The following is a 14,935-nucleotide window of genomic DNA, read 5'->3' as shown; positions in this document are numbered from 1 at the left end:
TCAGTTCTACTGGGGTTTGTGATAGAATTCACTGATGAGTTACACTAAAAAGCAAAACAAAAAACAATGCTATTCTACATTGTGTGTGTGTTGTCAGAATATGTGAGTATTTGATAGTCAGTTTTGAGGTTGAATTTGATTGGAATGTTAGGTTTTGGGGGGGGGCCGGTTTAAGCTTTTTAAATTTTTTTATGTTTTCACCATTGTCTCTTCAGACACACCAGAAGAGAGCATCAGACCCCATTGCAGATGGTTGTGAGCCACCATGTGGTTGCTGGGAATTGAACTCAGGACCTCTGGAAGAGCAATCAGTGCTCTTGACCAATGAGCCATATCCCCAGTTCTTATTACACACCCTACTAATAATTATATTGGTTGAGATAAAAATTATATACATATAAGGAAAAGTAGCCTTTTATTTATAGAGTGGACTTTACTAATTCTCATTGGCCACTTTGGAAATATATTTGTCTAGCCATGATTTACTAGTAATGTCTTTAACCTTACATCATGAACTTTTATTTCTTCCACAGTGACAGAACTTGAAAATGAACTATTATAGTTAAATTATGTAAGAAATATTCAAATTGATATAGAAAGTATTAAAAAAAAATCAATGAGACCAAAATTTTTTGTTTTTCTCACTCCTTGAACGTTTGTCTGCCGTATTACAAAAAGGCTTTTCTTGTTGTTTAGAAGGCCCTCCTTAGCCAGGCAGTGATGGCTCACACCTTTAATCCAGCACTGACAACCAGCGAGTTCCAAGAGAGAAACCCTGTCTCAAAACAGTAATAAAAAAGGGACTCTCCTTACTTCATTCCTTTCCATGCTTCCCTTTCTTTTCCCTTATTTTTCTTTCTCATTTTTGTTTTTGTTTGTTTGTTTTGTTTTTGTAAACCTGTACTCCCTGATTTTTATGTATATTTTTTTCCTTTTTGAGACAGGGTCTCTCATTATGTAGCCCTGGTTGTCCTGGAACTCATAGAAATCCACCTGCATCCCCTCCCAAATACTGGATTAAAGGCATGTACCAGCACTCCTGGCTTAGTGTCTGCTGTTTTGTTTTAATTGCATCCATTTGTGCGTGAAAGTGCACACTCACGTGCACATTCCATGGAGCCACGTAACAAGAGACTAAGTTAGACGCCCTGAGGTTGGATGTTACAGAAGAAAATTGCCACAATTGTTGGAATATAGGTTTTATTTTGAATGTTTTGCATTCTGCTTTAATAAGCATATAGGGGAAGATAGCTTCCTCTTGTAAAGGATGTCATTTTAGCACTGTGAAAACAGTTTTCCATTGACAGTTTTGAAAATGATAAAGCATAAGGTATTTTCCTTCGCTCTAAGTATTACTCCAGATTTCATGTGGAAGAACCTAGATTTTTATAAAGTTTTGTTGCAAACTCTTAAGTACACTAATTTTTTTTCTTCGTTAGGACTCTTTGGAAGAAAAGCGGAAGCAGCAGCGATCTGAGCGCCTGGAGCGGATTTTCCAACTTAGTGAGACTCATGGGGCTCTGGCCCCCGTGTATGGGACTGAAGTCCTGGATTTCTGTACCTTGCCCCAACCTGTTGCCAGCCCCATTGGCCCTCGTTCTCCTGGCCCCAGCCACCCCATCTTTTGGACTTACACTGAGGCTGCCCATCGGGCTGTACTGTTTCCCCAGCAGCGACTGGACCAGCTGTCAGAGATCATTGAGAGGTTGGCGGGGCTAAGTGCTGATGGGAAGTGGGTCTTGTGGCCTAGTTCTTAGGGCTAATGAAAGTGCAATTTCTGTGGTATTTCAGGGTCATATCTTTTACAATGTTTATTTTCTTCTTTTCACAGGTTCATCTTTGTCATGCCTCCTGTGGAGGCACCTCCCCCATCCCTGCATGCCTGCCACCCACCTCCTTGGCTGGCGCCTCGTCAGGCAGCCTTCCAGGAGCAATTGGCCTGTGAGCTCTGGCCCCGAGCCCGTCCTTTGCACCGTATTGTATGTAATATGCGTACTCAGTTCCCTGACTTGAGACTCATCCAGTATGATTGTGGTGAGTTCTTGTCCATTTCAAGACCTTCAGTATTTGTTTTATTTTGAGACAAAGTTTTGTGTTTCCCAAGAAGTTTTGTGTCGCCTGACTTGGCTGCCAGCGCTGAGGATGACTTTGAACTCCTCTACACCAAATTATTCTTGAATCTTGTGTCAAAACTTTTACATCAAAGAAACGATGATTAGAGGGAACTTTTGTGGAAATGATGTATATATGATGTTAATTGATTTATCCAGTGGTTGTCAGGAACGTCTGTTATTTCACTTATCATTTGGGATAATAAGTGAGACAGTATAGCATAGGATATAGAAGCATACCTTTAATCTCAGCAGAGGAAGGGGGATCTCTGAGTACAAAGCCATGCTGATTTACAAAGGTGTTAGGTCGCCAGCACTGCATAAAACGAAAAAAATCTCTAAAAACCCAAAAGTTATGGGAAAAAGCAACTGTGTTGTGTCTGAGGTGCACACACATCTGTAAACCTAATACTCAGGACAAGGAGACAGGAGGATTGCTGTAAGATCTGCTTATCATCATTATTATATAATTTTTATTGTTTTTGAATTTTTGAAACAGGGTTTCTCTTTTTAGTACTGGCTGTCCTGGAACTTACTCTGTAGACCGGGCTGGCCTTGAACTCAGAAATCTGCCTGCGTCTGCCTCTGCCTCTCTCCGTGCTGAATTTTTATTCAGCAGTTGGGGTGTAATATATGAGACAGAAAAATAATTTTAAATGTATTGGGGGGGGCTGGGACGGTAATACCCACCCATAATCCCAGCATTTGAGAAGCAAGTGTGTCCGTTCATACATGAATATGCAAGTGTACTTGCCTGTGTATGAGTTTAGAAGCCAGAGGTTAATTATTTTTCTCTATTACTCCCGCCTTTTTTCTATAATTGACTAAATTTGTTTATTGACCATCTCATGTTATACAGTTTCATGGTATGTATATAACGCACACACCTCATTTCATTCTCACTCCCCATCTTTATTTTTGATATAGGGTCTCTTAATAAACCTGGAGCTCACTATTTCAGCTAGAATGTCTGAATCTCCCAACCTTGTCTTCCTGTCTTCACCTCAACCCTTAGGATGCTAGAGATTCAGACACTAGCACTCAGGCTTGTATAGCAAGTATTTTAATTTTTGAGGGGTCTCTGCAGCTTCCCCCTACCCACCCCGGTTTTAAATAACATCTGAAACCATAATAGGTTAATTGTACGTTCTTTGGAATTGGGCTGGGGGTTTAGCTCTCAGTGGTGTTTTCCCAGTATGTACAAGGCCCCGAGTTCAATCCCAAGCACACCCTCATCTCACACACTCATCTCTCGCTCTCTCACACAGAGTAACTCCAAGTTTCAACTGAGGTTGTCCTAGGGCTCCAACACTACCAGAGTTTTTATTACCCTGTTTTCTCTAGATGTTTACATAATATAATGTCTAAGACAATTTAATGTGTGTTGGATCCTTGTGAGTTCTACAACTAACTGAAGTTGTCAGACTTGGCAGCAAGTACCTTTATTTACTGGTCTTGCTAGCTGACTTACTGGGAATAATATACATGTTGTTTCTGTTTTAATATGTTTTTTTAACACTTAATGTTTTTTATGTGAGCATTTTGCCTGTATGTATATATGTATGCTATGTGCATGTCTGCTGCCCAAGAAGGTCAAAAGAGGGCAACAGATTCCCTGGAACTAGAATTAAAGGTGGTTCTGTCTACTATGTGGGTACTGGGAACCTAACCTGGCTCCTATGCAAGAGCACTTGTTTCTTGAGTTCCAGCATTATTTCTATTTGTTCTAAGATAACTAGATAACCTCTTACCATCCTAGCCTGTCTTTCCTATGCTTGTAATCTGTTCTTAAGTTTCTTTCCATAAACCTTGACTATGGATTTGTTGATAATTCTAATGTGAATCTATTCTCATTTCAGTTGGCATGACTGGTTAGTTAGTACTTTGAGACTTCTTGCTTATAAATATTGAGATCAAACACTCCTACTCTATCCCCTGATGATCTGTTGCTGTGTAGCTTCAGCCCTAGGGTAAAGAGGAATTAAGTCCCAGAAAGGAACATACTATAACAAAGAACCTTTAAGGGTAAAAAGTAGAGAGTTAAATGCTTTTTGTTCATGGGACTAGTTGAAACTTGACATAAGACCTTGATTTAACTGTAGTTTTCTACTATTACTTTCTTTATACTGTCATGGAGGAGTTAACTACTTATACCTCCTTCATGGGTTTTGTTTTGTTTTGTTTCCAGGAAAGTTGCAGACGTTGGCAGTACTATTACGGCAGCTCAAGGCGGAGGGCCACCGGGTGCTCATTTTCACCCAGATGACCCGAATGCTGGATGTATTAGAGCAATTTCTCACCTACCATGGCCACCTATATTTGCGTCTAGATGGGTCTACTAGAGTCGAGCAGAGACAGGTAACTTAGGGCACCCTTAGCCCTCTAGAGACTCATCTCAGCTTCTGTTTCTTTTTCTCAAGCTTTCAGCTTAGAGAAGGCACCTTAAAAATTAAAAAAGTCTTTGGTTTGTTTTGGGAATAAATTTCCAAATACCATTTTTCCCCCTTTCCTTCTAGGCCTTGATGGAACGGTTCAATGCAGACAAACGCATATTCTGCTTCATCCTTTCAACTCGAAGTGGGGGTGTGGGTGTGAACCTGACAGGAGCAGACACTGTTGTTTTTTATGACAGCGACTGGAATCCCACCATGGATGCTCAGGCCCAGGATCGCTGTCACCGAATTGGTCAAACTCGAGATGTCCACATCTATAGGTATTGCCTAATGTTTCCCCACCTCCCTTCCTCTTTCTGTGTAGGGCTTGCTTCATATATATGTGCTTTTACACTTCAATTCTCATTTCCTAGGCTTATCAGTGAACGAACAGTAGAGGAGAACATTCTCAAAAAGGCAAATCAGAAGAGAATGTTGGGAGATATGGCAATTGAGGGAGGCAACTTCACTACAGCCTATTTTAAACAGGTACCAAATAAAATCCTTCTATCTAAACACAAGAGAACTTTGTTCTTAAAAGAGTTCCCCTGTTTGCTAGAAAACTGCTACTTTTACTTCCACAGATCTTTCAGAGTTGGTAGTTCCTCTCATACTTTGAGACCTCAAAGATTTTGGCTTTGAAGTAATAATCCGTTTGTTGACCTCTCCCCTCTGTTATGTCCAATAATAGCAGACCATCAGGGAGCTGTTTGATATGCCTCTGGAGGAGCCACCTGGCTCATCTGTGTCTTCTGTTCCTGAGGAAGAAGAGGAGGCTGTGGCCAGCAAACAAACACATATATTGGAGCAGGTAACAGAAGTCAATCTTAAAGTAGCTTTGCTGTTCAGATACATGTTGTCTTTCCTTTTCACTTGAGTTTGTCCAGGAGAAAGTACAGTTGCTACTGATTCCCAGATTATAGTCAGTGTTTTGTTTCATTTTGATTTTTCTTTCGTTTTTTAAGATTATAATGTGATTATATCATGTGCCTTCCTTTTCCTGCCTCTAACCCTCCTTGTTGTCATTCAAATTCATGGCCTCTATTTTCATTAATTGTTGTTACATACAATATACATGTAAAAATACATATATATTACTAAGTACAACCTGTTCAGTCCATATTATGTTACTCATGTATGTTTTCAGAGGTAACTAAATAGTGCATTCTTTCCCTGAGAAGACTATCTCCATTTTCTCATTCCCTGGGTGCTTGTAGTATTTTGTGTAAGGTTGAACCCTGCAGTCATTCCCCATTCACTATGGTACACCTATGGCTGGTTTCCTTGTTCAGCCCATTTTTAGGCAGTCTGAGACTTTATGGTTCTGGCATTACTAAGAAACAGTCTTACAGCAAATTCCCTGATATTCAGGCTGGAAAGATGGCTCAGTGGTTAAGAGCACTAACTCAGAACTTCTAGAGGTTCTGAGTTTAATTTCCAGGGACTACATGGTGTCTCACAATCATCTGGAATGGAATCTGAGTTCTTCATCTGGTATGCATGAAAACAGAGCACTTATTAAGTAAATAAATCTCAAAAAATAAATTCTCCAGTCTTTTTTCTGGCTTTTACAATCTTTCTGTCCCCTGTTCCAAAATGTGCACCGAGCCTTAGGTGGGGAGTGATTTTGTAGATAAAGTCCATGAGACCAGGCTCCACAACTCCACGTTTTAATGGATTGTGATTAGCTGTGGGGTTTTGGGTTATGTTGTTGATGATATTGTCGTCATCGTTGTTTTCTTTTCTTTTCTTTTTTTTTTTTTCTTTTGTTTGATTCTTTGAGACAGGGTTTACCTGTATAACCTCTGCTTTCCTGAAACTCAGTCTATAGACCATGCTGGCCTGGAACTCAGAGATCTGCCTCCTGAGTGCCAGGATTAAAGGTATTAAAGGTATTTGCCACCACCACCAGAGAGACTTTTTTGGTGAGATCGTCTTTTATCTGTAGGCATAAGAAAAAAAATATTTAGATTATGGTTAAGGATTATGCTGGATTTGTAAAGTGGTAGGTATAGGTTCTCCAAGATTTATGATTTCACTAGCTGTGTGTTTTCAGTACTGGGTGTGATTTTTCCCTTGTAGGTGGGGTAGTTGTATATATTTTGGTGATTTGTTTTGATTTTTTCCTTTTGAGAGATAAAGGGTAAGGTGAGAAAGAGTCTTTATATGTACCACTGACTGTCCTGGAATTCAGTACATAGACCAGGCTGGCTTTAAACGCAGAAGAGATCTGCCTCTCTCTCCCCCATGGTATGTGCCTCTATGCCTGGCATAGTTAGTGTTTAAATATATTACTTTTTGGTTCACATTGTTTATAGTAGAGAAAAATCCGGGATTTGGAGTTTTGAGTGCGAATTTTTACTTAACTATGCTAGGTTTGTCTATTTTTATGAAATGGAAGTCACATTATACAACCCATGCTACTCTTGAGCTGCTGTGCTCAAGCTATTCTGACTTTTTTTTTTTTTTTAAGATTTATTTATTATATGTGAGTACACTGTAGTTATCTTCAGACAGACCAGATCTCATTACGGATGGTTGTGAGCCACCATGTGGTTGCTGGGAATTGAACTCAGGACCTTTGGAAGAACAGTCAGTGCTCTTAACCGCTGAGCCATCTCTCCAGCCCTATTCTGACTTTTGATAGTAGTGTTGTTTGATAGTTTTATTCGTTGAGCCAACTAGGAAACTTTTATGCTTATTAACCCCACATTCTACTTTTCTGTATTGTAACTCTTTGGATTAAGTTATCTATCTTAGTTACTGTTCTATTGCTGTGAAGAGACACCATGACCTAAGCAACTCTTACAAGATTAAGCATTTTAATTACAGGCCTGCTTACAGCTTCAGAAGGATAGTATTGTTTTTTTGTTTTGTTTTGGTTTTTGGTTTTTTGGATTGTTTTTGTTTTTGATACAGGGTTTCTCTGTATAGCCCTGGCTGTCCTGGAACTCACTCTGTAGACCAGGCTGTCCTCAAACTCAGGAATCCGCCTGCCTCTGCCTCCCAAGTGCTGGGATTACAGGCGTGTGCCACCTAGTATTGTTATTATCATGGTAGGGAACATGGCTGTAAACGTAGTGTTGGAGCAGTAGCTGAGAGTTTTACCTACTGAACAATGGACAGCAGGCAGAGATTAAAACCTCAAAGTCCACTCCCAGAAACAAACTTATTCCAACAAGGCCACATCTTGAATCCTTCTGAAGCAGTTCACCAAACTGAGGGCTAAACATGCAAATCTATGGCCTATGAGGGTCATTTTCAAACTACTACAGTAATACCATTAAAACGTCCTTTGTATATGAAGAAGATATTGGTTTTCAAATGTGAAGCCTAACAAAGCTAATTGGTAAATTGTTTTTTATTGGTTGTGGTTTTGGTGTTTTGGTTTGTTTTGAGACAGGGTCTCTCTGTGTAGCTCTGGCTATCCTGGAACGTACTCTGTAGACCAAGTTGGCCTAAAATTCAGAGGTGTGCCTGCTTCTGCTTCCCAAGTGCTGGGATTAAAGGCATATACCACTATGACCAGCTTGGAAAGTCTTTTTAACTTTTTAAATATTACATTTATTACCTTGTGTATATGTGTGGGGGTGTGCATGCCATAGCACCTGTGTGGGTTCTAGAAGACAACTTGGAATAGTTAGTTGTCATTGTGTACAGTCCAGGAATCAAAACACCTGCTGAGTTATTTTCCCAGCCCAGATTTTAAGGTTTTGGATGTTTGTTTGTTTGTTTCTTTGTTTGGAGATAGGTCTATTTCTTGAGTACAGAAAATGCTACAGATATGGCTCAAGTGCTTCAAAAAGAAACGGGAGCCATGGGTGATCTATGTGTGTTTGAGTCCAACCCAGTCTGCAGCTACACAGAGAAACCTGTTTCAAAGTGGGGAGGGAGGGTCTAGAGAGGTGCTCAGGTTAAGAGCACTTTCTGCTCTTCCAGAAGACCTAGGTTCAATTCCCAGCACTGATCTGCTTGCTCACGACCATCTGTAACTTTACCTCCAAGGAATCTAGTACCTTTTTAAGGAACTACACACACATGTTGTGCACATATAGACATGTAAGCAAAAACTCCTACACAGTATTGGATCTAAGGATTTATCACTTGTATTTTTTCAGAACCACATTTAAGTGAGCCTAAGGGGAAGGATTTTGCTTGAGATATGCCCAGATCTGATTTGATACTGTTCTTTTGATTTGGGTGGTTTGGTTTGGTTTGGTTTGGTTTGATTTGATTTCTTTAGGACTGGGTTTCTCTGTATAGCCCTGACTGTCCTGGAACTCGCTCTGTAAACCAGGCTGGCCTCTAAACTCAGAAGTCCACCTGCCTCTGCCTACCAAGTGCTGAGATTAAAGATGTGCACCACCACTGCCTGGCTTGATATTGTTTTTGACTCAGCACCATGAGTGTTCATGCTTTTCTAAATCAGACAAGCAGAGTAGCTTCTGAATGAATCTCCCAGTTTACTAATGAGATTAAGGATAAAGGTGTTGCTCATCTTATTAATGTTTAATATCAAGAGATAGTTGCATCTCTGAGTAGTAACTGTGTGCTTCAAAGTTTAGAGAACATTGATTGATGAAAAAAAAGCCATTTAGTTATGGCCTTTGCTAGAGTATGCAGTCCATTATGTAGCGTGCAGTATGTTGTATAACTAGAAGAAAAGAAAAGAGTACAGGTATAGAAGAGCATTATGAAAGGTTATTATTTTTTTAAACATGTATTTATTTCTTGTGTATGCGGAAGGTAAACACATGCCACAGTTTACATGTGGAGGTCAGAGGACAGCTCTGTAGGTTTTGTGGGAATCAGTGATTTCCTTTTAAATAGAGATTTCAAAGATACAACTCTGGTCGTCAGGTTGAGTGGCAAATGCATTTATCCACTAAGTTAATTCAGTGGTGCATAGGTAGCTTCTCTTAGTGTGTTTGATGTGAATTTAACTAATGGTGGGGTATGTTTATGTATACATGGGTACAGGTGGTCATGGAGGCTGGAAGAGAGCATTGGAATCCCTGGGGCTAGAGTGTACAGGTGTTAGGAGTCACTCAGAGTAGGTACTGGAAATTGAAAGGATATTTTAAAAGAACAGTAGATATTCTAAGCCATCTCTCCAGCCCTTACTTCATGATATTACTCTTTATGTTTTTGTTGCTGGAGATGAAAACCAGCTTTTTGTTTTGTTTTGTATTTTTGGTTTTTTGGTTGGTAAGTACTCCACCAGCTACAGCCCTTACCTCTTCCTACATTTTTTTTTTAAAAGAGAAACTCTAAGATTGATTGTAAAGGAAGGGGAATAGAGATAAAGGACTCTAAAATGGCAATTTATCTCTAATGGGAGAGCTATTTAAATTCATTTTATTGTGTGTTGAGCATTGAGCTGCTTTGATAAGTCTGGTGTTCTAGAGCATTGCTTAATTCATCTATAAATCTACTTGCTTGTTTTCTGTTTTTCAAGATAGGGTTTCTCTGTGTAGCAAGCAGTCCTGGCCACCCTGGAACTCTGCGTAGGCCAAGCTAACCTGGAACTCAACCTCCCTCTGCCTTTTTAGCGCTACGATTAAAGGCAAGCACCACCACAGCTAGAGTAAATCTGTTTTTATATAAACTCAGATTCAATTTTTTAATTTTTTTTTTTAATTTGAAATAGGGTCTCAAATAAGCAGGCTGCCTTGGATCTCTTTATTTATACCAGGCTGGCTTAGAACTCAGGTCTGCCTCCTGGGTGTACTGCCACACCCAGCTGCCTCAGGTTTTTTTTCAAGAATATAATGGCAGGCATACTGGGAGCAAGTGGTGGATGGGACTCTAAAGTTAAAGACAGCTTGGTCTACACAATGTGTTCCAAGCCATCCAGGGCCCTATGTAAGACCTTGTTACCCTTGACATAACTAAAATGTAAATTTCAAGATGTAACTTTGTTTTGAAACAGGGTTTTGTCATATGTCTATGGTTGACTTAGAACATTCTATATAGAGCAATCTGACCTCAACTTGCAACAATCCTATTTCTGCCACCTGAGAGCTGAGATTATGGGCATGTACCTGCAACATGCCTTGAAATTTTTAGGGGCTTTGTTTCTAAGATTCTTTGTATCTTAGTTATGTGTCTATGTGTTGTGCTGTGAGAGTCAGAGTGCTTGCTTCCTGGAGCTGGAGTCCAGCCATCTGATATGGCGCTGAGAGCCAAACTCAGGTCCTCTTGAAGAGTAGTAAGCTCTCTTTAGTGCTGAGGCATCTCTCTAGCTTTCTCCCTCCTCTTTTCTCTTTGAAAAAGATTTTTTACTGATCATTAGAAATATAGCAGTATGTGCTACCACATGCATATGGAGGTAAGAGAGCAACTTTCTAGAACCCATCTCCTTCCACTGTGGATTCTGCAGATCCACGCTATCAGGCTTGCTGGGTAAGTGCCTTTTACCCACTGAGCCATCTTTCTGACCTCCATGTTCTTAAATTTCTTATTAGTATGTGCTTTGTTTTTCTTCTGTATACCTTGAAGGCATTATGTCGGGCAGAAGATGAAGAAGATATCCGTGCAGCCACTCAGGCCAAAGCTGAACAAGTGGCTGAGCTTGCAGAATTTAATGAGAATGATGGATTTCCTGCTGGTGAGGGAGAGGAGGCCAGTCGGCCTGGGGCTGAGGATGAGGAGATGTCCAGGGCTGAACAGGAAATTGCTGCCCTTGTAGAACAGGTCGGTGTTAGATCCACTACCGCTTCTCTTTATCTGTCTTAACTTATGCCAGGACTCTTCCCCCTGGCTTTCCTGGTGATAGTAAATAATGGTGATAGGCCCTGAGTTCTAGGTTCTTAGGTTTATCAACTTGTATTCTTCCCTACAGCTGACTCCCATTGAGCGCTATGCCATGAAGTTCCTAGAAGCTTCATTGGAGGAAGTAAGCCGAGAGGAGCTCAAACAGGCAGAAGTAAGTCTTCTTAAGTAGTAAGTAAGGGGATTAAGATAGTAGGAAGCTGTTCATTTCTACCATGCCTTGCTCTGCTCTTCCTCTTGATGACACTATTGGCTGTGTTGTTGGTAGGAACAAGTGGAAGCTGCCCGAAAAGACCTGGACCAAGCCAAGGAGGAGGTGTTCCGATTACCCCAAGAAGAAGAGGAAGGACCAGGGGCTGGGGATGAGATGTCTTGTGGAACTAGTGGAGTCAGCCACCGGCGCAGCAAGAAAATCAAAGCTCCTGAGAGGCTGGGGACTCGTGTCAGTGAACGTCTTCGTGGAGCTCGGGCTGAAACTCAAGGAGCAAACCACACTCCTGTCACATCTTCCCATCATACCTGCAACACCTTCGTGCCTCCCCGATGCAGCCCTGTGAGAGAACGAATTCCCAGGCCAGTGACTAGGCCTCGTCCTCCTCCTCCTCCTTCTCCTCCTCCTCCTCCTGTTCCTCCTCCTGCTCCTCTTCCTCCTCCTCCTGCTCCTGTTCTTCCTCCTCCAGCTCCTTCTTCTCCTCCTCCTGCTTCTCCTCCTCCTGCTCCTGCTGCTTCTCCTCCTCCTGCTCCTCTTCCTCCTGCTCCTGCTGCTTGTGTTGCTTCTGCTGTAACTTCCACCCTAGTCACAGCTCCAATACCCATTTCAGCCCCAAATCCAGTAAGCATTCTTCCCGTTCATGTCTTGCCTACTCCCACACCTCTGCTTCAGCTTCCTCCTTGTTCTTCTGCTACTACCCCTCCTTCTGCCTGTACCCCTCTACCCACTTGTACCCCCTTACCAGCTCAAACCTCTCTATTAACCTCTTCTTCACCAGCCTCACTTGATTCCCTTTCTGTTCCCATCTCTCCTGGGGTTAGCAACCTTCCCTTGGACTCAGGGGAAGTAGGGTTGTGTGCACAAGAGTTGGCACCTGTGGAGTCTCTAGAGCTGCCTGGAATGACCAATTCTGAGGCTTCCCTGGTTAGTCTTGTACCTCCAAAGGATCTTTTGCCAGTGGCTGTTGATGTCCTGCCTGAATCAGAGAAGAATCTTCCTTTTATTCCTGCACCCAGTTCAACCCTGGAAACAGAGAGCATCCCCAATGGTCAGGAGCAGGAGGGGCCAGGTTCTGTGGAGGGGACCAATCCCACACTGTTACCTGGTAGTGAGGAATTGACCATGAGTCTGAGTGAGAGCAATGGGCTGGAGCTCCCACCTTCAGCAGCGCCTGATGAACCACTTCAGGAGCTATTGGATACTCACAGGAACTTGGAAGAAACAAGAGAGGTTCAGATCCCAATCTCCAACTCAGAAAAACCACAAGAACTTGTTAGAGCTGAGGTTACAGCCCCATCGACCTCATCTTCAGCCACCTCCTCTCCTGAGGGTCCTTTGCCTGCACGTCCCCCACGGCGTCGAACCAGTGCTGATGTAGAAATCAGGGGTCAGGGGTCTGGCCGGACAGGACAGCCTCCAGGTCCTAAAGTGCTTCGAAAGCTGCCGGGAAGGCTAGTAACTGTGGTGGAGGAAAAAGAACTTGTAAAGCGACGGCGACATCGGGCACCTGCCAGCACCCTAGTACCTGGGGTATCTGAAGTTAGCGCCAGTCCAAGAAGCCCATCGATCCACAGTATGTCAGGGCCAGAATCCTCACCTCCTAGCAGTGGGCCCTGTGAAGCTGCTCCTACATCTTCACTGTCTACCCCAACCCAGCATACCTTCATAGCTTGTCGTCACAATGAACTGGGGACGACTGGTGGGGGCAGCCCAGAGAATGGAGAAGGAACAGAGCTTGCCATCACTCCACCTGCTGTGAAACGTCGGAGGGGGAGGCCTCCCAAGAAGAACAGGTCTCCAGCAGACGCTGGGAGAGGGGTGGATGAGGCACCTTCATCCATCTCTAAGGGGAAAACCAATGGGGTTGACCCAGGCCCTGGGCCTGAAAGAGTAACTGTTGCAGAGCCTGATCTCAGGCCCCAGTTTGTTCCTGGACCCCAGCCTCTTGGACCCCAACCAGTTCACAGACCAGAACCCATCATCCTGTCACCTGTGGAGAAAAGACGGCGTGGGCGTCCCCCTAAAGCAAGGGATTTACCCATTCCTGGGACCATATCCTCTCCAGGGGATGGCAATTTAGAGAGCCGGACACAGCCACTCCCTTTCCCAGCACCCCTGACACCACTCCTAGCCTGTCCCACTGCTGTCACCAACACTGTCACCACTGTTACCATTTCAACATCCCCACCGAAGCGGAAGCGGGGCCGACCTCCCAAGAATCCACCATCACCAAGGCCCAGCCAACACCCTGTCTTGGACCCCGACAGCTCTTCTGTTCTTGAGAGTTGTGGACTGGGAGTGCAGCGCCAAGTGGGTCAGGCAGAGAGTGAAGGCAGTTCCTCTGATGAGGATGGAAGCCGTCCTCTCACCCGCCTGGCCCGCCTTCGGCTTGAAGCTGAAGGGATGCGGGGACGAAAGAGTGAAGGGTCCATGGTGATGGCTGTAATTCAGGATGACCTGGATTTAGCAGATAGTGGGCCAAGTGGGTTAGAACTGACACCACCTGTGGTCTCATTAACTCCCAAATTTCGTTCAACCCGCCTGCGTCCAGGGTCTCTAGTGCCCCCACTAGAAACTGAAAAAATGCCTCGCAAAAGATCAGGGGCTCCAGTTGGGAGTTCTGGGATGGCAAAACGGGGCCGCTTGCAGCCCCCAAGTCCCCTGGGGCCTGAGGGTTCAGTAGAGGAGTCAGAGGCAGAAGCCTCAGGTGACGAGGAGGAAGGAGATGGAACCCCACGCCGTCGAACTGGTCCCCGCAGGCTCGTTGGGACCACCAACCAAGGGGACCAGCGTATCCTGCGTAGTAGTGCTCCTCCCCACCTGTCTATCCCTACTATTAGTCACAGAGGTCGAAAGGCCAAGACGTGAGTGGGCAGGCAGCCCCTTCACTTATGTATCCCACCATGGCCGCTTCCCCATGCCCAGGCCTGACTCTGTTAACCACTACTTGAAGTCTTTGAGGGAAAATGCCTCCAGGGAGACATAGGGGGCTGTCTTCCTTTCCACCAAAGTAGGGGGTAGGTTACCGGTTGTCATGGAAATGGGGCTTGTCACAACCCCCCTTCTCTCCTATCCCATATGGCTGGGCTGGGCTGGGCAGTGTTAAGGGTGGCACGATAGTTTCTGTCCCCACCCCCTTGTACTTGATTCCCCAGCTGTCTATCACAGCCTCAAACCCTTAGGGAAAAGGGGAAGGGGCTTTTCAATGAGGTGGGGTGGGTTTGTTTTTTTGGGGGGTTTTTTGGGGGTTTTTTTTCTTTTTTTTTTTCTTTTTTTTGTTTTTTTTTTTTGTTTGTTTGTTTTTTTGGGGGGGTTCCTTTTTTTCTTTTCTTTTCTTTCTTTTTTTTTTTTTTTTTAAGAAAAAAAAAACCATAATAAACTTAGTTTCTGTACAAGCATCCGTGTAA

General features: G+C 43.3%; 2 protein-coding genes across 5 annotated transcripts in view; one reads left to right on the top strand and one right to left on the bottom strand.

Moving 5' to 3' along the window:
- Srcap (Snf2 related CREBBP activator protein) overlaps positions 1-14,926 on the top strand; it is a 49,096-nt gene extending 34,170 nt beyond the window's left edge. For all 3 annotated transcript variants that reach the window (XM_052197976.1, XM_052197975.1, XM_052197977.1), the window contains 9 exons: positions 1,440-1,705; positions 1,832-2,034; positions 4,300-4,469; positions 4,628-4,824; positions 4,918-5,032; positions 5,235-5,354; positions 11,045-11,239; positions 11,388-11,471; positions 11,586-14,926. In XM_052197976.1, the coding sequence (XP_052053936.1) occupies positions 1,440-1,705; positions 1,832-2,034; positions 4,300-4,469; positions 4,628-4,824; positions 4,918-5,032; positions 5,235-5,354; positions 11,045-11,239; positions 11,388-11,471; positions 11,586-14,396 (4,161 nt within the window). In that variant the 3' untranslated portion in view covers positions 14,397-14,926. The remainder of the gene's footprint in view (positions 1-1,439; positions 1,706-1,831; positions 2,035-4,299; positions 4,470-4,627; positions 4,825-4,917; positions 5,033-5,234; positions 5,355-11,044; positions 11,240-11,387; positions 11,472-11,585) is intronic.
- Septin1 (septin 1) overlaps positions 1-14,935 on the bottom strand; it is a 502,205-nt gene that overhangs the window by 325,271 nt on the left and 161,999 nt on the right. The window lies entirely within an intron of this gene.

The sequence above is a fragment of the Apodemus sylvaticus genome, chromosome 1, assembly GCF_947179515.1.
Source record: "Apodemus sylvaticus chromosome 1, mApoSyl1.1, whole genome shotgun sequence".
NCBI classification, from domain to species: Eukaryota; Metazoa; Chordata; class Mammalia; order Rodentia; family Muridae; genus Apodemus; species Apodemus sylvaticus.
This window is presented reverse-complemented; position numbering and strand designations above follow the sequence as displayed.